The 27,522-nt window shown below is 39.9% G+C and overlaps 1 protein-coding gene and 1 long non-coding RNA gene across 3 annotated transcripts in view; one reads left to right on the top strand and one right to left on the bottom strand.

Annotated features, from left to right (window-relative positions):
• Positions 1 to 27,522, bottom strand: part of SLC9A9 (solute carrier family 9 member A9) — a 572,969-nt gene that overhangs the window by 87,731 nt on the left and 457,716 nt on the right. Inside the window, exon 14 of the mRNA XM_074334001.2 lies at positions 21,445 to 21,524. Coding sequence (XP_074190102.2) covers positions 21,445 to 21,524 — 80 coding nt within the window. The remainder of the gene's footprint in view (positions 1 to 21,444; positions 21,525 to 27,522) is intronic.
• On the top strand, positions 1,857 to 27,522 carry LOC141571883 (uncharacterized). Of its 2 annotated transcripts, XR_016019691.1 has the most exons (5): positions 1,857 to 3,963; positions 7,985 to 8,082; positions 17,652 to 20,841; positions 22,126 to 22,235; positions 24,517 to 27,522. It is a non-coding gene; the product is annotated as an uncharacterized LOC141571883 (long non-coding RNA). The 2 variants fall into 2 exon arrangements; XR_016019690.1 differs by lacking the exons at positions 22,126 to 22,235; positions 24,517 to 27,522 and having other exon boundaries at positions 17,652 to 20,983.

Genomic DNA, 27,522 nt, shown 5'->3' with positions numbered 1-27,522 from the left:
ACTCCCACAGACACGAATGGATTCAGATTGTATGGAGCCTGAAGTTTACCCCATTCAAGGGATTAGCCTTAACAAAAAGAATATTAACTTTTGAATATAAAATGAGGACAAATCCCTTACATGGGGTTGTGTGTCATTGATTCTTGGGAACCCACCTCTGGACGTACAGCTGTGCTGTGGGAAGCCAGACCATGGAAGGGCCCGGCACCGTGCCACCTCAGGGGTGTGGAAACGAGGACTCTAATGTTCACACTTAACGTTCACAGCAAAGCACAGCTGAGTGCTTTGCTGACCATCTTCGAAGCTGCTTGCTGACCCCTTAGTATGGAAACTCTCAGCAAAATAAATGCAAGACTTCTGCTTCCTCATGACCAGCAGTCCCTGATCAGAATTTACTGACCCGGAAGACTCCTCTTGGGGCTACTTGTAAAGTTTATTGCGATGTATTACTGTTTATCTTTGAATTACCTTAGATTCAAAACACCCCACCCAACGCCAGCATCTATGTAGCAACTAGAGCATCACCCATGAATAAAATAGTTTTCAAGGCCAAACAGCTACCAAGAATTAGATTTGTCAAGATTAACTTAAGTAAGTTGTTAAAAGTAAGCAATGCTTGTAGACATATACCTGTAGCTACTATAACATATCACCTTATTTCAAAAGACCAAGCAAACTGAAAACTTGCTATAGAAATTCCTACTGGGGATGTTTGAAAACTTAGGAGGGGTATGGTGTCAAGTGCAAGTTCAAGCTTGGGCATATGTGGCATGCACACTCATGTGAAGGCACACACACGTCTCTCCTGAAAGATTATTTTGTCTTTCTATCTTATTTCTCTTTGAACATATTGTCAAAACAATTCTCCAAAGCTAGATAATATAATCCTCAAATGCTAGTAATATAAAAATGACTGTAGGGGTGGACAGTGGCTCAGTTGGTTAGAGCGCGAGCTCTGGGCAAATGGGGATGCTGGTTCGATTCCCACATGGGCCAGAGAGCTGTGCCCTCCGCAACTAGAATGAAGTCAATGAGCTGCCGCTCAGCTTCCGGGTGGCCAGATGGCTCAGTTAGTTAGTTGGAGCACGTCCTCTCAACTACAAGGTTGCTGGTTCAACTCCTGCAAGGAATGGTGGGCTGTGCCCCCTGTAACTAACAACGACAACTAATAATGGCAACTGGACCTGGAGTTGAGCTGTGCCCTCCACACTAAGATTGAAAGGACAACAACTTGACTTGGAAAAAATCCCGGAAGTACACACTGTTCCCCAATAAAGTCCTGTTCCCCTTCCCCAATAAAATCTTTTTTTAAAAAATGACTGTAATAATATAAGTGGTACCATTGCCGTCCATGGCACTGACACTTTTACTGTTTCTCAAATCTGTAGCTATCCCATTTTCTCATCATTATTGCTTTATTCATTAAAATGACCAACATGAGCAGCTTTGACAACCAGAGGAGGAGATAACGGTTTGACCTTAATAGATGGTTTGTCTGTGCAGGCATCCCATAGACTTAATATCAAAGAGTTTATGGATGTTTATTCCCTTGATTCTCTTCTTCTTTACCATAAAAGAGAGCAATTGCACGTAATCACATGCACATAAGGACACACGTGGTAGGAAACAAATTCCTTTTTGTGGTGATAGAAACAGGAAAGCATTCTTTTAAAATGATTTTCTTTGTCTAGGCAAAGCATGAGAATGGAGGGCAAGAGTAAGTCAATTCACAGAATGAGATGTTCTACCAAAGAGGAAAAAAAAGTAATTTTCAACAGCTAAGAGAAAACTGCCACAAGTGATAGTCGATCAAATCGATGACATGGCTTCATCATGTTGTCTCGGATTCAACAAGAAAGTGTTTTGGAGAGTAAACTGCAGGAGTTCCTATTGTGTCCCCTCAAAATGAATTTAAAGTGTCTGCTGGAACTTGGAGGGCTGTGAAGGTGGTGTGCCTACCATTGATTCTTTTGATGGTGTCAAAGATGATTCAGGGTTACATATAAAAGGAAGCACTTCAGTCTTCTACTCAGACATTAAAAATGACAGAGAATATAAATTTTCACCTAGGTTATTTACCCATGCTGCCTTGGAAACATGGTTCGAGGACCCATGAGTTCCCATGTAAGGCATCTCTATGTGTGATCTGAGCTCTGCACAAGCTCCTGCGCTGACTACCTGTGCAATGTTATATTTAAATGAGCAGCCAGGTGTAGTGATCAATGATCTGAACAGCTTGCAAGTTACGGCTGTACGAATGGCTTGCCCATCAAACCCACATAACTCCCAAAATAATTATAATTCTCGCCTTTGGGCTGAAAACGATTTAAGTGAAAGATTATTTACAAAGGGAGCAGCAGGAAGAAGAATTATGTAAATTAGATTCATTAAATGGACATATTCACTCACAGTTCATTTTGGGATAATTTATGCCAGTTTTCTCTGATGTCATCTGTTGTTCAGGTTAATAATTAGTCATGCTCGTTATTAACTGCTGGTGGTTGCTTTGTATTTTGGCAGAGGGTGACGCATTATTTGGGAAAGCTCCTATGAATATTGAGCTTTCAATATAAGTACAAGGTTTTTGCAAAACTGCAACTCTTATTTTCTAAAACAATTCAATATCCTGATGCTTTTAGTTCTGTATCGTCAGGAGGCTTTGCAGAAAACTATGTCTCTCTTAGCCAAGACCGAAGGAGAATAGGCTAAAATGTTCATTCTAACTCTGTAGTGCTTTCTGCTTAGAACTAAACATAATATTTTAAAATACACTGAGAGGTATCTCGTTTATAGGCTAAGTTACAAATCTCTTGAGAAATCCAATATGATGATGATGTCTATTTACAATACTTTATAACCAGAAAATTAACTTTAAAACTTTGTTTTACAACTCCACCAAATGTAAGAAATGTATGCATCTAAGAAGTTAAGACATTAATCCATTCAGAGCTTTTGCAATCGTTGGTGCAGCCTGCAGTCATTTATGTGTCTCATGTCTCAGTTCTGTGTAATTTAGTGACTCTGACTTTGCGAAGTTAACACGAATGATGCCCACATTAATGTTATTTCTCTTAAAAAAAAATCAAAAAACAACATGTTTCCTGGCATGTAATTGTTTTTAGTTTCAAAAAAACACTTGACCCTGTGCAGTATTTTACACTTACATCATTTCCCACTTATAATTCTTTCTTGTTTCAGCATGTTGGAGGAAAATAAAAGGTTTCCTGCAGTTTTCTTTCTTTCTTTCTTTTTTTTTTAAATTAAACCAAATAATGACAATCAGAACATTCTAAACTATTTATCCTGAATGTAAATTCTGAAGAAGAACTAGTGAGAGATGATTTACGTAACAGCTGGATGAAGGAGAGAATATGTAGGAAAACGGGTGAACTTTTTGTTTGCATAACAGAATAGAGAGGACACTGTGTATGGATTATTTTCCTGAGATTGGTTTTGAACATATTCACAGTGATGTGTCTTTAAGACAGATATAAGTGAAGATAATCGAGTAAGTTGCATCTATGTGTCTGGAGTTTGACAGAGGAATAAACTTGTGACTCATCTCTGTTTCCATGTTATTTTAATCTAAGAGTACAGATGGAATCACTTAGGGATAAAGAATAGAGTGAAAAGAGAAGAAGGCCTTGGATAGAATATTAATGAACTCCAACATTTAATGGACAAAAGAAGATGAGGTTGAAAATGACTGGCCAGAGAAGTAGAAGGAAACTCAGAGAGTGCTGACTTGGGAAAGACAACGGAAAGGATATTACCAGAAGAAGGGAACAATCAACAGTAACATATGCTGCTAAAAAGACCTGTCAGAAGAGAACTGAAAAATATCTGTCTGGTTAGAGATATGGTGGTCGTGGTTGACCTAACAAGCTGCTTTATTAGTAAAGTGGTTGAGATGGATGCCAGACCTAAGTGCGGCGAGAAGTAGAAGGAAAGCAAATAGAGACAGTGAGTACAGGTCAATTTTTCTGAGAAGTTTGCTTGTGGAAGGGAAGGTAATAAAAGACGACCGATGAAGGGGTTGTGAGTTTCCTGGAAGTTTATATTTATGTGGTTGTTGTTCAATTCTTAAGAGTTAAGCATGCTTAGAAGCTTTTTCAAAAATTTAATTGAGAAAGAATGGTTGATGTTATGAGAAAAGATAAAGTGTAGAAGTAGGTTGGTTTTAATATTTGACAGACTGATGAGAGGAGTTCTCATTTAATGGCTTCTATATTTTCTGTGAAGTAGGAGGTGAGCTCGTTTACTGAGAGTGAGATGGGGAGTCGGAGAGTTAAAGTTTGAGGAGAGCAGATGTAGGTTTGAAAAACTAATTAAAGATAAACATTAAAAGAGATGTGAAGTAGGATAGTGGGGCAGTACGGGTCCGTTTGAGGTTGCTGATGAATAATTTATACGGGAACCAGTGTTCTGGTGTAGACTCTGTAGATCTCCGCAACAGGGCTGAGCTACTCAGATGCTGTGCCCCCAAAAGCAGAGAGTTGGGTTCATCACTGCTTGGGGTTTTGCCAGGTAGGTGTATCAAAAAAGATTGCATGAAAAAAGCAATCTGAAGTGCTTGCAGGGGTGTTATTGAAATGATGGAGCATGGATTCAAATGTAGGTAAGTAGGAAATGGAAGAAAGGATAGATCTTAGTGAACTGGAGTCCCTGTCATGTCAAAAAAAAAGTCTCATCTATTCATGTACCACCCTAATACAGCTTGTGTAAATAAGGAGAAACAATGTTTTATTTAAAGTTATAAATCTTTAAAGCCACTGACTATAAAGAATTTCTTTTTGATTAAACTAAAGGGCAAAAAAGAACTAAGTTCAATTTTAACTACTCCCTCTACCCTCAAATTTGTAGGAGGTTCAAAGCACAGACAAAACACATTTCAAAGACAAGCTCAGGCTTGTATATATTCTTATCTGAATATAGATTCCCCTAATACGCCCATGAAAACTCTCAGTATAATTTGTGGGAAAAATACTTTCTTTTTTTCATTTGGCTAAGGGTAAAGGAACATTATTGTATATAGAGAACCGTAGTCCAGATAAGGGAAAAAATGGAAAGAGAGAATGAAAACCATAAGCTTACTCAAAGGGGAGCCTCATTTAATGTTTTTTATTCTCAGCAAAATGAATGCCGAGCTAATTGCTAGAAAAAACTGATACTTGATGTTATAAAAAAATACTTGAAAATAATCATCCTGAAGTCTCATTTCCTTTTCTGCACTGTGGCCTTTTTATGTTATATTGCTTTTATTAAAACCTTTGGATAAAATGAAAAGTGATAGCCATAGAATTAGAAATAGAGTTACAAAACAAGAGAAAAATAGTGAAAAAGAACTTTATATGCAAACTCTACAAAATTTTTTAGATGACTGAATAATAAGTAATATCACGGTCAAGGGCAAGTCTAGTTTTCTTTTTCTTCAGAGAGGAAAGTGACTAGTTATTCTGGAAAAGCAAACGAAAGGAAATGGAATTTTCTTCTTACCAACTAAATCTCAAATAAACACAAAGCATCTAACACTTCAAGGACCTGAACTTGGACCTGGTAGGAGACATATATTGAAGCAACTGCTAGAACTCCAGAATGTGCCAATCTGTGAGGCTATGGGATGATGAATAAAATTGTTCTCAGCAAGGGACACTCCAAGTATATTTTGTCATTGAATCTGGCCATGTATCAGATCAGGGACTTTCACAAGCTTGACAACCACTCATTTAGCGCTTTAAGAGAGATGGGGCTTTACGTAAGGTTGAATCAGATGGCAGTGCGGGAAAGGAGCAGAAATAGTTTGTTTTGTTTGTGTTGACAAATGGAATGATGAGAACGGTAAAAGGGGAAATTAGAAGATCACTCAAGGAAACAGGTAAATGAAGGAGTAAAAATGAAATTCAAAATTCCTCCAAAAAGAATTTGTTACAAGAAAATGTAAGCTTTCTCAGCTAAACCAGAAATCAAATTGAAACTACTCCCAGTTGAGGTTCAGAGCTATAAAGTACAGCACAGGGAAAGAGCCCCTGGATGGGGGTGTCCCATTCCCTGGGTTTTAGTCCCTGCTTGGCTGAGTCTCAGTTTCCCTACCTGTCAAGAGAGAGGAGGGTCTTCTGCTCTGTGCTAAAACAAAAAGTCCACCAGCGTTGTCACCTGCCCACCCTCATCCAAAGCCATCCTATTAGACTTAGGATAGCTATATTTTCAACCCTCCCAAATACTTGAGATATATTTTATAGATAATCCTGAGTGAGCAGCTATTTCTACCTCTGTCTTGAAAGAATATTTCCAAAACCAAGATGATGAAAAGGATCCAGTTAGAAAAAATATTTGTAAGGCAACAATTTAAAGAGCTCAGAAAAAAGAAGATGAGTTCATGGCGTGTCAGTAGCAATGTAAGATTGCTTCCTTTGTTTGTATCAGAAATAGGGTAGAATCTGGTCATTGGAGAAGCTGGATAGAAAGGTAAACAGCTATTAATGGCAGCATATTGGACTTTATTCCATTTGTTTCTTTCGTTTTCATGCATGTTTCCTGTGATCAAATCATGGAAGTTAATGTCGTTTACTTCTTGGGAATTTAAGAAAGAACCAGTATTTACTATATGCCATCAAAATGGGCTATTTCATTTTGTTAAATTTGTAAGGATAAAAACATGAAAAGCGTGCCCTATTTCTGGAAAATAGATTCCAAGTGTGCAATAGAGAGCCAGGCACATCTTTCCTTTCTTCACACAAAACCATGGCAGAACATATACTCCTTTTCATAAAAGTAGCTCTTGTTTGGCCGAATTCTTACAGGAGGATTTGTTTTAAACAGTTCCTTTATGCAATATGGTTTTGGTTGAAAGCATAAATAGACATGAAAGGCAAAAATGAGCTCTAATTTGCAAGCCAATTAAAAAACATGAAGCACACACTGGGAATCATGGGTTATCAAGGCCTCAGGGGTCCTGGATTGCATGCGGACTGCTTTGTGTTGGGGAATTGCTCTTGTTTAGGGACAGGAAGGGAAGTGCCATGTACTGTGCAGATGAGAGACTGGAGCTTGGAGGGTTGGCTGAAGCTCACATGGCAGACAAAGCTGGGGCCCCAGACCAGGACTTCTGACTCAATCTTGCTGCTTTGTGACCTCCGGGGCCCACCTGCATGTCCTTTGAATATGGTTTCTGATTTAGCTGGAGAATACCTGACCTTTCTCATAAGGAGAATTCTGTTCATTTAAATCATTGCTTGAATGTAATGCTTGCTATCGTATTTTATGATAGAAAAATAGACAGTTTGTTTTCCTGGCCAGTGGGATCCCCAAGGATTCTCCTGATCATGGAGCAGCAGGAAGCCAGCTGCCCCAGGTCTCTGCAGACTGAGGCCGTGGAGATCCAGTCTTCCCCTGCCCCAGTCCCTTGCCCCCTGCCCCTGGCTACTGGGAGATGGAGTGGTGCACACAGAGTAGGCCTACCTCTGTGTGTTTACTGCCAATTAGGGACTTGTGGCATTTCAGACCACTATGAGCTGAACAAGGTCATTCTGCCTGAAGAGCTTGTAAGTGACAGGGGCAGTGAGAGCCTTTTGCTCCTGCATGGGCAGGTGCTGCCAGGTCAGCCCTGGAAGTTCCTCTCCTTGGGCAGCACCTGGGTAAGTCTTATCCCAGGGAACTCGGGAAAAGCTGCAGTGTGGTTAGGAAGGAGGGTGGGGTACATCATTCATGTCCTTGAATAATAATAATAACAGCTCTTGAGAGTTCCAGGAAGTCCCCCAGTGTCATGCAGCTTGTAGGAGGCAGATCTAAATTAGCTGTTTCATTCATTTCCATGCTGCTCTAGGCTAATGCATTTGAAGTTGGCTTGGTAGGATATAGTATCATTGCTACATTCATAATGTGAGACAACCTAAGGGTAGTTTAAGCAAAGTCTCCAAACAGAAGACAGCTCGATGAAACTGAATTTTCACACAAGACTAACGTCAGTGTGTGTCTCTCTGAGTAGGATATTCAGTGTGGAGCATCGCCCTACAAGAGAGCAGCTCAGAAGTAAACCAAGTTCACTCAGAGGTCTAGAGAGAGCCACTTGTGGAACGAGACTTGGTGAGTGTTTTTTTGACCCAAAGAACAGGCTCAAAGAAAGCGGACAGATTCGTATAAATGTGTTTTCATCTGGGGGACCAACCATTCATCTCCTCTCCATAGAGTGGTTTTCCTGCCTCCCCTCTTTCTGTGACTGGCAGAAGCAAGATACAGTCATGAGGCCTGGAATCCCAGGCCACTTGGACCCCCCACTTCCTTAGAACTGCACCTCCCTGGCCCTTCCTCTCTGTGGCCCAGATACCCCCAGTAATGCATCATCAAACTCTCTGTATTTGGGGGCCCGAGTCATCTAGCTTCAATCCCTTTCTATTCCCTTTGCAACTATCATTGTTTAGGCCCTTGTGACTTCTCCCTAATCAATGCTGTTCGATCAATCTTTCTAAAACAAAACTCTGTCTACTCCTGGTCTATGAAAATCATCTGATTCCCCATTATCTACTGAATCAAATCTAGACACCTTCACTGGGTACACAAAATTTTTCCAGATTTCCCTAAACACAGTTTTTCAGTCCCTTCTCTTAATAGCCAACCCTAAATGTGCCAAGTTGCTGTGTCACTTTATCCGAAGTACAGAGATTACTTTTCCACATTAACTCTTTTACTTGGGAATTTTGCTTTGTCTGGAAAAACTTAGTAAGCATATCTTGTGTTCGCTTGGTGCTTCCTAGTTTTCAAAGGGTTTCTCTTAACTTATTTCATTTGAAAATTTTATTAGGTTGGTGCAAAAGTAATTGTGGTTTTTGCAATTATTTTTAACCTTTTAAACCACAATTACTTTTGCACCAACCTAATAGTTACTAAGTAGGGCAGATATGATTATGTTTATTTTATAGCTTAGAAAATGTTGGCTCTGAGTTGGCCCAGAACCTGAGGTTTCCCTAGATGAGGGGCTGAGGCAGGCCTAGGAGCCACGTCTTCAAATTCACGCTGTTTCACAGCTCTGTGTTGCTTTTCTCTCTCTGCTTCATCTGGCCTTTCCTCTACCTCCTTTCAACTTCTACTTGTCAAATTCTACCTTTTTCTCAAAGTCCAGCTCAGATCCACTCATTCCATGAATACTTGCAAAGTCACCTATAAAATGTGATGGTTCTCTCTTGTCTGAGCACTCACAGCGCCTTGTCCAACGTGCCTGTTTTTAAAGCAGTTATAATAGGTGGAAAGGCCTGAGAGTTCCTGCAGACGGGTTTGAAGCCAACATAGATCTAAGTTTTAAACCTTTTGGATCATGACCCCCAGTAAGAAACACATTTTACATCACGAACTAGTGTACACCACACACACACACACACACACACACACACCCCCCTAAAGCAAGTTTCATGAAGAAGTATTTACTTCTAATTCTACAATGCACTATCATATTTTCTCTAGTCTACTTTCATTTATTAAAAAGTGCCGCTTAGGAAGCCACTAAATTGATTTTGAGAACCACTAATGAGTCCTGATCAGCTGTTTAGAAAACTCTGGTTTAAATCGAATCTGTCTTTTTCAAATGTCCTGGACAACATTTTCAAAGCTTTGCGTAAGACTGCGGTCACCAGAGAGCTATGTGCATCAGGGAGTTAATCTGCAGTTCCCAACAGGAACACAAACAGCTCTCACAATGAGGCCAGGAAGGAAGGGCCTCCGCTGACCAGCACAAGCTTCTGCTTGCTGAAAGGTCAAGGATAGGGATTATTTTTTCCCAGGTTTATTGAGGAATAATTGACAAATAAGAATTGTGTATGTTTAAGGTATATAATGTGAAGTTTTGACGTACATATACATTGGGAAATGGTTACCACAATCAATATAATTAACAAATGCATTATTTCACATAGCTAAAACACGTTTTGTGTGATAAGAACACTTCAGGTCTACTCTCTTAGCCCTTCTCAAGTATACAACACGGCATTAATAACTAGTCATCGTGTTCTTCCTTAGATCCCTAGAACTTACTCATCTTGCAGAACTGAAACTTTGTACCCTTTGGCCGACACCTCCCCATTGCTCCCAGCCCCAGCCCCTGGTAACCACCTGCTTTTATGAGTTTGATTTTTTTCAGATTCCACATGTAGGTGATATTATGAAGGATAGGGATTCTTAACGGGCTGATTGATGGAGGAGTGAAATGCATCCATTTCACAGGGGGTCATCTTCAAAAGGGTGGGATTTGTGGGTGCCAGAGATCTGGGGAGGAACACTTCCCAGTAAGACATATCTGGAGTCAGAGGGGGACTTATGTTCTTGTCATAATCTTGAATACAGCGGGAAATCAGCTAGAATTTTAAAATAATAGAAATGTAGTAAAAGCCTTTGTATGTGCATAGTGAGACTGAGGGCCTTTGGGCCTGTGAACCTGTCACTGAATTTAGTATCATTTCAACTTTATGAAGCACTTGATGCTTGCAAAGTGCTTACACAGTTACCAGTTACCATATTGTTCATCTTTTGAACATTTTAGTTCAGGGAAGGCCCGAGGACATCAGACTATAAAAAAAAAAAAAAAAAAAGGAAAATGAATTGATCAAGGTGAAGACCAGGCTTCTGAACTTGGGCTGCTGAATTGATCAAGGTGAAGACCAGGCTTCTGAACTTGGGCTGCTGGAGCAGTTTATGATGTGGGGGTTATCTGTTTCTGAATGGGGTCCCCTATCCTCAGCACCCAGAGTCAGCAGTGCAGGCAGCTGGCCTTGGACAGCCGCCTCTCCTGACAGACATTGGCTCAGGCATGATCTGCATCTACATGAAGTGGGGGAGGGAAAGGTGAAGTGCTCGGTGCCTGCAACCCAAGTGCTAGGTGGTAGTGAGGGGTGTGGGAAGAGGTGCCTGAGATTGCTGGGACAGGGACATGAGGAAAGGGACGGAGCAGTTCCTGGATTTCCTGGTGCAGCTATCAAAGACATAATAAAGGATTAGGGGTAGACTTGTTTAGAAGCCTGTATATATATAAGCCGGAAATCAACTCTGGTCATGTTTACAGGCAATAGGTCAGTGAAATCCAACACACTGGTGGATTTCAAGGAATTCCAAGGAAATGGCTTCAAGGGATGTTAAAGGCAATGGTTTGAGGATGTATCTGTTTCCTTTGGAAAAAGGTTAGCTCTCCTGTGCTTCTTCCTCTACATTTAGAAGCCCACACCATCAGCTACCATTGGCAAGCGACAGTACCAGTAGTCTGAGCGTGGCCCGAGGGCTGGTGGCATTTAGTGTATCAGTTTAGGAACAAAGAATAGCCTTTTCTTTGGAAGTGAATTTTCATTCAACAATTTCTGATAGATTAGTTAAAACCTCTGTCAGAAAGTCTGCCATTTCTGACCATGAGTAGGTAACTGAAATACCAGAACGGCGCTGAGAGACCGAGTGGGGTTTTCAACTACTAGAAGACTTTCTGGTAGCCCCTAACTATTCCATCACTGGATCATTTTCTTTAGTGGAAATTAAAGAATCAGTGTCTTAATGACATGATACCTTTATTGTGAAACATATTGAGGGGTCTGAAATATCTCTCAAAGGAGAATGAGACTGTTCCTGTCCTCATCTCTAACCACACAGAAAACTGGTGGATGTTGTGGGGAGCAGCTGTCCCCATTCATTTTAAGTTTATGTTCTCCCCGTCACACCACCTCCCACGTGGCCAGGAGTTCTCTTCATTATAACCTGGGCTGTGTGACTCTGGCATCCCCGATTCTTCAAAGCTGGTTAGTTTGCTATAGCTATCTCTGGTTTCCAAAACACTTTTTGCTCAAAACTTTTAGTTCTTAGTACACTGGCGGCTGCTGTGTCTACTTCATTAGGATGCTGGCATTTTGAGGGCAATCACCGTTTCTTATCTCTGTGGCTTCAGAAGAAACTATATTTGGGGGTGGGTGGAAAAGCATTAAAACTAAGTTCAGTTAAAATAATTGAAGAAAATTGAAACAAAATACTTATTTATTTTTTCAGGGGAAGAAATGCTAAAACTAAATCCAATTCTGGAAACATTAAATGTGATAACGTGATAAACGAGTGTCATACAGATGAACCAGATTTGTGACAAAAAGGAAACTTTAAAAACTCTTTAGCCTCTGACACATTGCTCTACCTTTAGCCATCTGAGTCACCAAACAAAAATATAAAACTAATACCAGTAAGAGAGAATTCTGACTGCAGTTCGCTTGGAATAAGAGTTTCGTCCTAGCTTCAAAGGCTGACTCCACTGTCCTCTGGAGACTACCTTCTTTCTCTTCATTCTTCCAATCTGTACCTTGCAGGCAGGTTTATTCAGGCTTCTCAGCTATTCATGCCACACTTGTCATGGGACCTTCCTCCACGGTACTCCCTGTGCTCGGAATGCTCCTCCTCCCTTTCTATTATTTAATTTCATGCTAGGAAATCCCGATTCCTCCGTGGATTCTTTCCCACATGACTAGAACAGTCAGTGCTTGCTCCTCTAACCGTCTTCTCCTCCATTAACCACCTACACAGTTCTCTCTTTGTGCGCTCTTATTTATGAGCTGGTTTGACATATGTTGCGAATGTGTCATCACCATCTACCTTGTGAAGTGAACTCTAATTAGAGCAGGCCCACGTCTGCTCCATGTTTTGTGTTTACCACAGCTTCACATGTGGACAAGGACTGGATACTGCCTTCCAAGAGACAGACCCCACCTCCGCCTCCCTGTCAGGTGATAATGTGTGAGGCCCGCAGCCATAACTCAGGCCGATGAGGTGTCTCTGGTAATGCAGGAATTTGTTGGCAGCCTGTAAATGACTTAGCTTCTACAGTTGAGAAGGAGTGACCAAGTAGCAATTAAAGAAAAAAATAAAAAAAATAAAAACACACACAAAAAACTCTTTCCATGGAAAGGAAATATTAAAAACTAAACTTAAAACTGGCAATGTTGAGGTAATACATATATTTTTATCAGTTTTAGCAATTTTTTTCCTTCTCATTTTTTGTCTAATAAAATGATTCAATACTGACCTAGAAATCTTCAAAAATAACATCACACTGCTAATGACAAAACACACAACTTCACCTGAAAGGTACAATTGAAAGATTTTCTGTATCACAAGAAGGTACAAGAGGAATAATTACCATCAAAGGCTTGTACTACTTCCATTATGGAGCAGAAAAATCACTGCACTTCTCCACAAGTCAAAATTGCTATCTGTGGTGTGATTTTTAGAAAAATAACTGTGGGACGATTGACTATAACTTAGAAGAATCAGAAATGAAACAATTGCATGTACAGAATAGAAGACACAAAAGAACTACCTAACACCCAGCTAAATCCATTTACCCAAGATCAAATAAGAAGAATTATGTCTGATTTATAGCCTAAGTAGAACCCTTTTTTTTTTTTTAATGGAGACTGAATATTTTCTTATAGTATTAAAATAAAGCTATTGCAACTAAAAATTTTTACAAGCGCACAAAATAATGGATATTTTGGTCACTCAGTTTAATAAGTGACAATGAATCCTAAGCACATTCCATGATGCTTCCTTTAAGAGATGTGCACATTAACAGGTAGTAATGATAATCAAGCTAACATCATTGAGCACTGTTCTCAGTGCTTTGCGTTAACTCATTTAATCCTCAAAACAAACCTATGGGGCAGGAACTTTATTATCCACATGTTGCAGCTGAGAAACTGAGGCACAGAAAGGGTAAATAACGTCCCAAAATTACATGGCTACTAAGTGGATAGGCTACAGTAACAAATCAATAAATCCTAACCACCGAACTAGACTTTCTTCTATTTGATAAAATAAAAAAATGGAATGCCTAAGTGTATCTTTATACCACAGTCATGTCTCTGAAAAGACATCTGTAAATCAGGAATCTAAAAACAGAACCAGATTGGAACGTGAGCTCTGTGAGAATTCATCAACGGCTGTATTTCTAGTGTGCAGGACAGTACCTGGCATGTGGTAGTGCTTGACAAGCGTGTGATGAATAAATGAATACATAAACAAATGAAGAGAGCCTAATATATTGCTTTGCTTTGCAATGAGAAAGTGTTCAATGGATTTTTAAAAATTAGTTTTAAAGGACTTTATGAATTAATTCTCAGAAGAGTTACCTTCTGATTTCTTACATAAACTCAGATTTTCATACTGTTTGCTTAAAGTGCAGGTGAAATGAAAGCATTACAAATTTTATCGGGGAAATTGCAAAACAAATCAGGGATGCAAAAGCGCATAGAATCCTAGGAAGAAAACCCAGTTATCAACTTGAGACCTACAATTTTCTACTTTCACAGTGAGGTGTCCAACATGTTCGGGCAACAATTCACATTGTTGTACTTGTCAGAGCTCCAGAAGAGCTGTAGTCCAGCTGTGGAATACTGCAATGTATTTAGGCAAAAGGGTCTTGAGAAAACTGTACTGTTTAACTGATTTGATACATTTGGTCTCTGAGAGGCAAGCGACCCAGTTACCATCAGTAGGAAGCTGTTTTAATAACTTGCCAACTTCTCCAATGGATTTAGCCAAAACAGAGGAAAGTATTTATTATTCCCATCATATGGAAGAAGACATCACAGAGGACCCAAGTTATGACCTGAACAAAAGACAGCTCGTATTTCCAGGTACTGTGAGCATTCCCCTACATTGATTCTCACGAAAAAGTCATGGAAACACAAAGATCTGGGAAGGTGGTGTTTTCTTTTAGTGAATTTTAATTTCATTTCACTTTGGTTGGTAAGTGAAGGCCTATCTACAAGATGTCTTTACACCAGTGCCTGCAAGGACATGGATGACCAAAAGTCAAGCTGTATACCCAATGGATTAACCACCTGGGTGGGAGTGGTGACTGCGCTGCTGCCCAGTGCAAGCTCAGCTCCCCACTACAGCTAGCTTCCCCAGAGGGAAGTAGTTATAATGCCATGTGCACCCTCATGGGGGATACCAGTGGGAATGTAGTTAGAGAGAATCTTTAGAAAACTAATTGCTTCTGTATGTTTCAAATATTTTGAAATTTTGGTGCTTTCTGAAACCACTGTGGAGTTATCTGGTTACATTTTGCAAGTGAAGGTAACAAATGATTTTAATTTATGGATGGAAAGAGTCCCTCCATTAATTTCTGGTCATGCCAGAGTCTCTCTCTCTCATCCTAAAGACCACCTGTCATTTCAAGGGGCTTTGGGGCCCTGACTCATTTCAATGAGGCAAATAAGTAAGATTGCAGGACGGTCCACCATACCTACCCTGTTTGCTGCCAGGCCTCAGTACCTTGTGTACTGCCTGGCACACAGTAGGCACTCCATTGAATGAGGGATATCCTCTGCTATCCCTCCTGCTGTTACTGAAAGTAAAATACACCCTTACCCAGGACTGGTGAAGCTTCTGATGGTGAAGGCACCAAAGAAGCTATCACATACACTATCAATTTTCTGTCAGGCACACTTACAACAGTAGCATCACACGCATGAACGCCACCAGAAATCAGTGGGTGGACCACGGAACCAGGACCCTTGGAGTCTTCAGGTGGACACAGTGTGCTCTTTGTTGATTATGAATGCTGGTTCCAAGTCTGTCCATGACCTTGGATGCACCTTTCACTCCTTTGGGCTCAGTTGCCTCATTTATAAAACCAGGATCACAGAGCTAACATTCCTTGTTCCTCTGAGAGTTTTTTTTGTGAAGTAAACTCAAGTCACTCACAAGGCCACAGTACTATCCCAATAAATAATTCATGGATGCTTCAGCTAGTCAGAATAAGAAATAACTGCAATGCAGTGATCACCATTTAAAATGGAAATTACTGCTCACAATATTCATACCTATGATTTAAAATAAGCATGACTGTGTGGGATATAATGAATTCTGTCAAGTTTTAGGAGGGGAAAAGTTCCCTCCCCCACTTTTTTTACAGACTACGATGCCATTACATTTAAATCCATTGAATACTTGTTCCGAGCATCATTTTTAATGACCCAATGTTCATATTTACTTTTCCTGGAAGGAAGCCCCAGCCTGTTACACTTCAGTACAGGAGGGGGTCTGGTATCTGCCACTTTCCTTGCCAAACTCTTCAATAGAAACTCCTGAGCTGCAGCATCCACACGTACTGCCACGGGCCTTTCGTTATGTTGGTGATACCTCCATGCACTCTTCATTCCAAATCAGTGACGGGAAGAAAGTCCCCACCCACGTGACTTTATGTAATTCTGTTACTGGGTCAACTTGCCAATCTATTGTTATCTTTGCACTTTATTTACACTTATGTAAAATATTGGCAACCACATGATAACTCCTTATTTTCAGTTTATATCAGCATACAGGAAGTGCTAAAAATGATTTTAGGCGGCCATTTTTATCTTGGAAAAGGTCATTCTTATCCTGTGTCATTCACATTTGTAGGACTAATATATACACATGCTTAAAGAGAGAGATGATAAATGATAGAATGGAAAGAGACTGTAGGAAGCAGACAGTCCAGCACAATCATCAGTCACTTATGAATAAGGCAACATAAGATTCCCATGCCAGCTGTAACACTGTGAATCTCAGCAAACCATTTTATTTACTGTCTTAAAATCTGAATAAAGGGGTATTGATTTCTGCTCCCAACCTCCTCATTATAAGAGATTGTTAGTGAGGAAGATAGGTGGCTCTAAAATTTTGAGTTGCCTCATTTATAAAACCAGGATCTTTATGTTAATAAAATTAACATAAAAACCAGGATTTTTATGTTAATAAAATTAACACATAATTGATGAGAGAAGACGCATTTGAAATCATCCAGACAGAGAGAAGGGCTACTGAGGCAGAGCCAGGCCTGACTATCAGATAAGGAGTACTAACTCAACCTAAGGTCACTGATGTGGCTGCCCCTGCCTTGGGAGAGAGAGACACTGAGGCTGGGCGGTAGGGCTCTCTAGGTGTCTGGGTGAAAACACTAAGATGACCTAGTTTGCCTTGCTCTGCTCTTAGACTCACTTAGCAACCTTCAGATAATTAATTGGATTTTCCAGCTACATCAATGTCTAAAATGAAGGTGCCCTGGATGGAAGGTATTGCTTGCTTGCTTCATTCAACAAATATTTATTGAGTGTTCACCCCATGTCAGGCAATGTTCTATGCCTGAAGGACACACCAGTGAATAAAGACACACCCAAATCCCTGTCCTAGAAAGCATACATCCTGGTTGGAGGAGACCATTAAAACAAATGAAATGCCTACTGTATCAGATAGTGATAATGTTAGGGTAAAAAATGAAGTGGGGAAGGGGCGAAAGAGTGCTCCTGTTGGGACTGATAATTTATATATGGAGCCAGGAATGTCTCATTGACAAGTTGAATGAGAGAGGTGAAGAAATAGGCATGCAAATGTCCGAGGGAACAGCATCTCAAGCAGAGGGAAGAGCCAGTGCAAAGGCCCAAAAGCAGGAATGTGCTTGGTGTGTCTCAGAAAGGCCAGGGTGGCTGGAGCAGAGTAAGTCAGGGAGCCAGCAGGACAATGGGCAAGAGGGACACTGGAGCCTGACTGTGACCTGAGCCTTCTCATAGCTGGGAAAGAATACTCTTCCCCATGGGGATATGTATTGTTAGAGACAAATTAGTCACTTGACATTTATGTTCATACTATTGTCCACCTAGAACACAGGTGATGTGCCCCCTGAACCTGGTGGAAGTCGGTGCCTCCTTGGAGCTTGGCTGGAGTGTATCCATCTCTATGAAACTAAACTATTCTTGGAGTCTTGGCATTTTTAGCTTTCTTCCCCTGAAAAGTCGAGGATCTGACCCAGAGCTTGCCACTACACGAGGTAAACAGTTATAATTATTCACTGATTTGTGGTGACTTTACGAACATATAGAAATGGGATTTTACATGTAGAGTAAGGAATATCATGGACATAGAGTTGTCACTGATAATGTTTATTTAAGTCTAGCCATGAACTTTTTGAGCTTGAATCCTGGAATTGACTGACACCAGTTATGGAAACTTAAGAAAGTTAAGTTCTCTGAGACTTTGTTTCTTCCACCTCAAAGAGGGTGCTTATACAAATTAAATAAAACAAAAAGTGTTGTTACGAGAATTATGTGAAAAACGTACTCAATGGAAAACATTGGTGCGAGTAGCACAATTCCCTTCCTCATCTGTTCCTTCTCCATTTCTTCTTTGCACTGCATGACTCAGAATTGCTGCTCACACTGAATCATAATGAAACCTTAATTAATCATCAATTTTGGCATCACAGGCTTCCAACAAAGCTCTGGAACAGGGCAGCCCAGGTTGTTTTAGCAGAGGCTGCCACAATCAGCAGGCCATCTGTGTTGCATTATACTCTACAGAGCTGTGCATGTGACATGAAATAGTAAACGTGAAACACTCAACATAGTACTTGGCCATTGTTCATCCTCATCAAATGTTAATTTTTATGACTTTTATTCTCCTGTAGTTTTGGAAAATTTTTATGGGACTGTGTGTATGTATTAATTAATTATGTTATGAAAAAGTAAAAAATAGAAAACAAAACTATGAGCAACAGTGGCTTGTTTTGTTGATAACAATGGTGAAATAAGATGGTCTTTTTCTATTCTTGGATCTGAATATTGGGCATACATTGAATGTGAATTGAGTACTGTGATGGTGAGTTTTACATGTCGCCTTGGCTGGGCTGTAGCACCCTAATCGAGGTGCTGCTGGGAAGGTATTTTGTAGGAGACTTAACATCTCCCACCCGTTGACCTTGAGTAAAGGGATGATCCTCCAGAGTGGGGGAGGGAAGCTCACCCAATCAGTCGGAAGGTCTTAGGAGCAAAACTGAGCTTTCCCTGAGGAAGCAGTTCTGCCTCAAGACGGCAGCATCGGCTCCTGACGGACAGATTCCAGCCTGCTGACCTGCCCTGCAGATTCTGGACTGGCCAGCCTCCACGGTCACATAAGCCGATATATAAATCCCTTTATATGTGTGTATGTGTATGTGTGTATATGGGTGTACACATGTGTATGTTTGTATGTATATGCATGCATTTATATATGTGTATATAGCTCCTACTGGTTCTGTTTCTGTCTCTCTGGAGAACCCTGACTGATACAGGTGCATATGAAGGCTTATTTATTCGTCTTTTTCTTTTGTCAGTATTCTTCATGATGCCTCCTTTGCATGATGCAATTTTACTGAAGTGAAACTTGAGCAGTTCCAAACTGCATAATCAATTTCTTTCGGACTGACAACAATTCCGTTTTGGCCCAAGACAGGCAACCTGACCCCAGGGGATTATCCCTTCACTTGGGGGCCAGCATGGCCTACCTATGAGGCTCATGGGCACATCACCTGGGTTCTAGGTGAACAATAGTATGAACATAAATGTCAAGTGGATAATTTGTCTGTAAAAAGACAGATATATCAAGAGGTCACAGAGTGGAAACTGGTTAGTTTGCTACTCTCTGGGTATGAATTCAGAGCATAACTAGGATATAAGAACTTTGTTGTCTAAGTGAAAATACCTTTGTGCAGTGATAGCAGCACAGCAATTTCTAGAATGAAGACACAGGAGGACAAATTACCATGAGAAAGGATGTCATGAGAGTGTAAATCTGCTTTCATTTGTTGCTAGTCTGTCCCTAATCATATGGAAATAAACCTCTGCTGAAAAGTGAGATAAAAACTATGACATCATCTGCATTTAGTGCCACCGCTCTGAGCTTAAACTTTGGGTGGGTTCTCTCACTTTAATTTCTTGTCTTCAAGATACCTTTTTCCACTTTATTACTTTTCTTCATTTTAAAGCCTTCCACACAGCACTGTCAAAATTTGAAAAAAAAAAAAATCTTTTGTCTCATTTCCAATTCACCATTTTCTTGCCATACACCTTTTTATAACCAAGCAAATTTTATGTGTACTCTTTAATCATTTTATTTTTAACTTTGTGAAAATTTGGTTATCAGATACCTTAAGCAATGGCAGGGGAAAATTGCATCTTCAGAAGAGAAATCAACCAGGAACATAAACAGTACAATCTTCTAAGAACCACTTTCCCCGAGAGAGATCAGGACGGCTTTGGTTAGGGAGATACCAGAACCTCCAAAACATAGTTAACGATTAGTAAAATTACGTAGGTTTCAAGTGTACATTTCTATAATATATCATCTATATAGTATCACATTGTGTGCTCATCACCAAGAGTCTGAGGGGGGTTGCTTTTCAGGTGGTAGCAACCTAGACAGCCCATAAAAGCTCAAGACTGAGCAAGACAAGATAAGATATCTGACCACAGATCTGTAGCCTCAAATAATTTTTACTTCCCACATCTCTATTTTGTAATTCTTGGAATGCTCTATTTTTGTAGAATTGCTTTCTAATTCTCACCTTGTTTTACTTTTGCTTATCTGTGCACACTTCAATTGGCTTCTCTGTACTTCAGTCTTACTTAAATTTTTTTTCTACACAGTCCTTCCTCTAATTTGCTTTCCTTTCCTCCCTACTGTGAATTTCCAGTATTTTTCTAGCCTCTTCTGCCCTTTCCATTTTTACCTCTATTTCATTTCATTCTTTGAATTTCTTTTCTCTATTCTTAATTCTTCTTCTCCCACTGATCTGCTGTGGCTTTAATCATTGAAGCAATGCTTTAAAATCACCCAGAGACTGACATTTTCTCCCTGAAAGGACAGGGATTTATGACTGTGGAAAACTAACTACAAAGACCCAACACATTCAATTTTCAGCACAGTCCTTTCCTTTCTTCCACGAAGCTTCTGTTTGGGATTAGAGATGGATGGCTTACTGCAACTCACGCCGGCAAAGTCCTTCAGGCCTGACTTCTCAACCCTGGGAGTCACATGGTAAGGTGTATCTGAACCACTTTCACACTGATTGCTAGAATTTAAAAATGCCCTTCACTGGGACAGGCTCAGTCAAGTCTGCCTAGAAAGCCAAGTCGTGCTATTTTATAATGAGGTTAGCAGAAACATTCTTCTCCGCGGCCCCTTCGTTCCCCTGTGCCCCCCTTCATGTTTTTACTGCACGAAACCAAAGCACACAGACGGGTTCCTGGGAAAAGGCTGAAGGAGCTTTGTGGGTCACTCCGGCCAACTGGACCAGAAGAAAGATCTTTACAAAGGGAAGAACAGTAAAATAAATAAAATAGATTGGTCCTTCAGGACTCTAGGAGTTTATCATCTGGCATTAGGAAATACTAGACTGCCATGAAAACGCTGAATTCATTTGACTCTGAGAGATTTTACTTTAGCCTCTTATAACACCTAAGCATGGACGACACAGATTCTTATTTTTTGATATGGTTCTTTTCGATAAGTTTAGTCATGAATTCACGTTACCTTTCTGTATTTCTTGAAGAGCATGAGCGCACATCTCGTTGATGAAGTGGTCCAAGTTAATCTCTGCCAGGCAGCGGGACCTGGGAGATTGTCAGTATTAAAGGATACTTATGGTCAAAACCGTACCACATTCTGAAGAGCCAAGCACTCTCCGTTTTTGTCGTGCTTTTATCCAAGTTATTAGCTTCCTGGAGAGAGACAATAGAAAAGGCATTGGATAATCAATATAACATATTGACATATAATATCAACATTAATATATAATATATTCTCACTCTCAAAATACATGTCAAAGCCCATTAAATTTAACTGCATCAAACAACTTTCTAGGTATAGCCATTTCTATCTGAATTGTGAAGCAGTGGTTATGCAAATTAGCTCATAGATCCTGCCATATGGGTGAGACTCTTGTGGCGTAGTTCAACATTTACTTCTCTTAATAATTCCTATTTTATTAAACAGCTAAGAAATGCCACATTTTGACATCAATAAAAATGATATTTCTTTCAGATTGCTGTTGTGAGAATTTTGCAGTTTACTTCTGTCAAATTTGGACAGTATTTACTTATGACTTACCAAAAGGTCAAGACTAAAGGGATGATAAGCAGTCTAATAATTTTTAAACTAGTTTTCATTCATTTTATTTTTGGTAGATCACCACCAAATGCTATGGTTAATTTTTGATATCTTCTTGCTTTGATTTTTAAGAGTTTTTGAAACAGATATTCCTGATAGGAAGCCTGTAATAACTGAATGTGCTTGTCTCATTTTATTCTCTTTTTCTAAAAGGGTCACAGTGGGAGGGAGGAAGAAAAGGAATTAAGAAAGACAAAGGAGAAAACATTTGATGGGTGTTTGTGTGAAAGCAGAGCTAAAAGGTGGAAAATCGTGGTAAAAAGGTGAAAAATTTGTATGAACTTGAGAGACAGAAGATAATGCACATTGCAGTGTGGGAAGGAGGAGGTTCAGTGTCATTTTCCTTTGTGTATCCCATTTTGCATATTAAGGGAATTCCAGGCTTCAGTCAGCTGTAATTTGGTCCATCATTAAAAGCACTTACATCTTAACATGGACTTCATTGCTTTGCTTGGGCCCACAGTTTCCATGCCCAAATTGTATCATGAGTTCATAGTCCAGTAATAATGTGAACATTTTCAAGAAATTATGACCCATGGGAGACAATGGTAATGCACGGGCTGCTCCAAAGCCAGCCCTTAGATGAGCCCAAATAACTTGCTTTCATTTTATTTTATTTACTTTTCGCCCATTCTCGGATAGTTCCCTTGAGGGTTAATGATAAATAGCTGAACACAAAGGGCTGTATTCTGCTCTCTGAGATGTGTACCAGCCAATGCTGCTGGTCCAGCCCCCTCAAAGGAAATGGGAATATAAGACAGCAAAATGTGGTCCGTTTCTAGCCAGTCATTTATCTTTTGTCTAAAATGGTTGAAGAAGAGACTCGCAATAAGATGTGAAATCTCTGATTTCAAACCTTGATTTCCAAATGGTGTTCCCTAGTAGCCACTGTTCTATGTGGTTTTGATGGAAATTCTGTGCCAATCATGCTGGAAAGAACGGGTTAGACCACGTGAAACAGATTTCTTATATACAGGATTTCTCAGAGTCTTTCATTTACAAATGACCATTGTTAGTCTTCGAGAGGAAAGTGTTTCTCACACTTGACCGTGGACCCACTCCCCATTCCCACCCCCACTGTAGGACATCTCAAATCTTTTCATGGACATTAGCGTCCCACAGATCTGTTTTCTGACAGACCTTTAATGCCACACCTTGTGATCTAGAGTTAGAATTTATTCATCATATTCCTCCCAAAAGGAAACCAGTGTGTGGTTCAATTTCTATCCTTCCCTGAACCTTTCTCTAACTATTTTTATCTCAACAAAGGTGTCAGATTTGCAAAATCATGCTACACATAGTGTTTTCATCATCTTGCAACATTTGCAGGTTGTTTCGGAATCACCATCTCCCCAACAGGCCCAACATGTTGGGGCTCAGCTGGAGGAGCAAAACTGGTCCCCCTCAATTCAACTAGTTACGAAAGCTCTGGGCTAGGGTTTCCAGGTAGGAAATTCCACCTGTTCTCAGGAATTTTTTTCGCTTTCCTTTTCCCGAATCCCGAGATATAAACTGTTTTCTGTTCTTCACGATGAATCATTTCCACAAAGTGATGGCTGATACTACCAATAAACTGGGTTCAAGGAGCCGATTTTCTCAATTTCCCGACCAACTTTTTCTCGGGATTTGGGAACAGGAAAGTGGAAAAAAATTCCTGAGAATGGGTGGGAATTCCCGCCTCGAAACCCTACTCTGAGCCAATAGTGGGGAGGGGATCTCTCGATCTCGCTCTCTTTCTCTCCTTTTCTTTAAGAACAATAAGAACTTACAGAATTTTTATCCATTAACAGGCACAGGTAGTATCTACTGATGACAAGATAATCATTGAAGAAAACTGATAGAAAGGAGTTTAAACAAATTCCTGATTTTGTTTGTTTGTTCCTTTTCTAGTAAAGAAGGGGTATGTAGTGGTGAGCTCGGCTGGCAGTCAAGGGCCAGGTTCTAGCATCCACTCTGCAGCAGCCCAACTGAATGACATTTAAAGCTATGACAATTCCCAGCTTTTGCATGCTCATTAATTCCTAGGCAGCATGCTAGTCACATTATCCAGTCATTAAATTTTCCATTCATTATTTTTCAATTTTCACAACAATCCATCCAGATAGGCCGTGTTATACCCGTTTCACAGGTGAGGACCTAGAAAAGCCAAGGAAAAGGAAGAGATGAACCCAAAGTCACACAACTAGCACGTGACAGAGCTGGATTTTGCATGTAGAACTGCTAGACTACAAAGATGGTCTTCTTTCTGCCAGTATCTCGTTTGGCCTTAAACTTGGGAAAACACAGACATTGTATAATAGGCTACTTGGGCTGCAGTTTCCTTGATTATAAAATAAACTGAGGATATTGGACTGGCTGGTCTCTGAGTCCCTAATCATATGCAAATACTACATTTTTATTAATGTAAACAATAGCAATAACAGCTAACACTCCTTGAACATATACCATGTGCTAGACACTATTCTGAATGCTATTCATATATAACTCTTTTATTTCTTATAACAATTTAATGAAGTATGCTTTATTATTATTTCCATTTTACAGATGAGGAAACTGAGGCAACTGGGACACAGAGAGGTTTCCAAGCACACTTGTGGCCCCTCAGCAGCCAAGATTGCTCTCATCTTGATGGGGCCTCGGGGTGTAAGTTGGGAGCAAACTAGATCGAAGAGGTGTCTGAACAAGGAGCTGAGCTCAGGAGACTGGGTGGTCATGAGGTTGAGACAGAGCAGCTCCATATTCCCCAGTACATAATGGACATGTATGGCTGTCCTCAGCTGGACGAACCGCTGAGGGCTCTGAAAGTGGCCCGCTAGAAACTTCACTTCAGTGACAGGAATTGCTCTAGACTCCTGGATACTGGCTTCAAGGGTTTCCTAAGGTCTTAGAAATGCTCCCTGTCTTGCTCTCCTTTTTCCCTCTCTATTTTATTTTGTTTTGTTTTTATTTTTTTATTTTTTATTTTATTATTTATTATGTTATATTTTATTTCATTTCCTGAGGGGAATATATCAGAACTCATAAGCACTCCTGAAAGACCTTATACTCTATTTCTGGCAGAACTTCCAGGGTAGTTTTTTTGTTAGCTGATGAGAGCAACATATATTAAGCAGCATTTTGGAAAAATGTTAACACATGTAATCATTTTTTTCAAACATTACTTTACGTGGGAGAGTGGGGGTACTATTCATTTCACTAATTAGTAGAGAAATAAACTGGGTTCTAATTAGAATAAAACATAGAACATGTTTTCCCAGGTGAGGGAAATATCACTTTCTTGCTGATCCTAGATAAAGTTTTGAGGGTATATCTTAAATAGCTGTTGGCCCAGTTCTGGATCCATTCATTTATTTCTGTGAAGTTATTGATGACTTAATAACTTGGTTATGAAAGGCCATCAATAAATGAGTAGAAATAAATGAGTTAGTCTACTGTGTGCTCTGCTTGTGCACTGGGGGTTGAAGATAAATATGCCGAGAGGAGGCCAGGCTTTGCAGTCACCTCGGAGCAGGGAAAGTCTCTGATGAGGCAGCATGACAGCAAGTCCCTGGGAAGCCTGGCTGGGCAGGACAGCAAGTAGCATCAATATACCTGGATTATTCTGGAACAGAGATCAGCTCACACCCCAAGGACAACTGATGTGAACAGTCATCAAAAGTAGAATCTAGAATTTGGTGGCATTTTCTTTATCACTAGCAATGTTCCTTCTCTTCTGAGTTCCTTTCTCCCCGAGGGGAAGTGATGTGCATGTTGGAACAAGCATAGGATCCAGAAGCTGAAGGCCAGGATTTGAGTTCTGACTGTCTACCATTTACTGTTTAATAACAAAATGCTTACCAACTCTGAACATTGTGTTTCACAGTTGTAATGGAAACTGGAGATTCAAGAGCATTGAATCCCAACTTTAATTTGCCCTTGATACTTCTAGGAAGCAGAGTGTTCAATAATGTGCAGTTTCTGATTCTTTTATTATCCTCTGTTTCTGAGAAAATTTAAAAATCACTGGGGCATTTGACACCTTTCCTTTTTCCCCTTAAATAACGGAATAGTCCAGAGGTTAGAGAGTTTCTTTATTTGTTTGTCTTGTTCTTTTGTTGCTTTCAGTTTTATATCCCACATATCAGTGAAATCATTCGGTTTTCAACTTTGTCTGATTTATTTAACTTAGCACAAATAAATAAACAAAAACTCATAGACACAGACAAAAGTTGAGTGGTTACCCGAGGGTAAGGGAGGAAAGGGGTAGTAGATGAAGGTAAAGGGGATCAAATATATGGTGATGGAAGGAGAACTGACTCTGGGTGGTGAGCACATGTGATATATAGATGATGTGTTACAGAATTGTACACTTGAAACCTATGTAACTTTACTAACCATTGTCACCCCAATAAACTTTAATTAAAAAAAAAAAAGAAAGTGACAGAGCACAGCAGGGAGTAGTTATCTTTTAAGCGACCCCCCCCCTCACCTTTAGCACCACCCCAGAGAGACAGCAACAGAAAAAATTACTATACTCTGTTTTAGGTTTATTTGGACACCTGAGAGAAAACAAAAGGCTCCAGCCAGAAGTCTGTGAACACCAGACACTGAAGCAAGAAAGAATTGTTAGTTGTATTAACCTTGATGAAAAACAGCTAAATAAATGTAACTACATTCCTCTCTCAAATTGCGAAGTGAACTGGATGAACTCTGCTCTGGGATAATCATATGGGAACACTCCGAATTTCAGGGGGATTCAATAGATTAAGAGAGTTTTCTCAATATTTCATACTCAATATTAATGGCAATGCAAGATGCATGGCATGATAACAAAGACAAATCATTATCATAACCGACCTGTAGAGCTCCTTATGAGCTCCAGAATCATTTTTCAGGTAGTTCGTGTGAATGGGGCTCCTCAGCAGTACTTCTGCCCTACCGCCTCCCCCAGTGTGAAATTATTTATGTAACGTTTTCAAGTTTGCTGTCTTGATTTTCTAATTACCAAGGACAGGACCAGATCCTGTTCCCTTAAAGAGAAATATTTCTGGATTCTGAAAAGGGAGTGTAATATAATTGAGGGCCAATAGGATTTTTTTTTCAAATTTACATTTAAAAAAGTAAGTCATTAATTCTCAGCCTCTACATAGAAAGTACACAAATATTCTCACCACCCCCAGGCTGTGACAAATTCATAAATAGTCCCAAGAAGTTGTACTCCGAAAATACATGCTTAGGGAGACAACTAGTCAAAGATGGGTAAAACGGTCAGACGTGTAGACATCACAGATATACGACCAGATGGGATAAAATCATGGCTTAGATAAAAGAAAGGGTCTGGTTCAAATAACTCTTTGTCTGTGTAAGAGATCCAAGGGGAAAAGAAACTGTTTGGTTTAACTAACTATAATATTGTGGGGGGTTTTAAATGTATGCCCACATATTCTGTGGTGCTTTTCTCTTTAAAAGATGGAGACTAATTTCCTTTCCTATTGTGCATGGGCTGTGCTTAGTGACTCATCTTTAATCAATAGAATGGGGCAGAAGTGATGGAGTGTCATAATCAAAGCT

This window comes from Rhinolophus sinicus, chromosome 17, assembly GCF_057876585.1.
Source record: "Rhinolophus sinicus isolate RSI-liver-muscle chromosome 17, RSI-T2T, whole genome shotgun sequence".
Lineage (NCBI taxonomy): Eukaryota > Metazoa > Chordata > Mammalia > Chiroptera > Rhinolophidae > Rhinolophus > Rhinolophus sinicus.
Note: the sequence above shows the minus strand (reverse complement) of the source record. Positions and strands in the feature narration are given on the sequence as shown.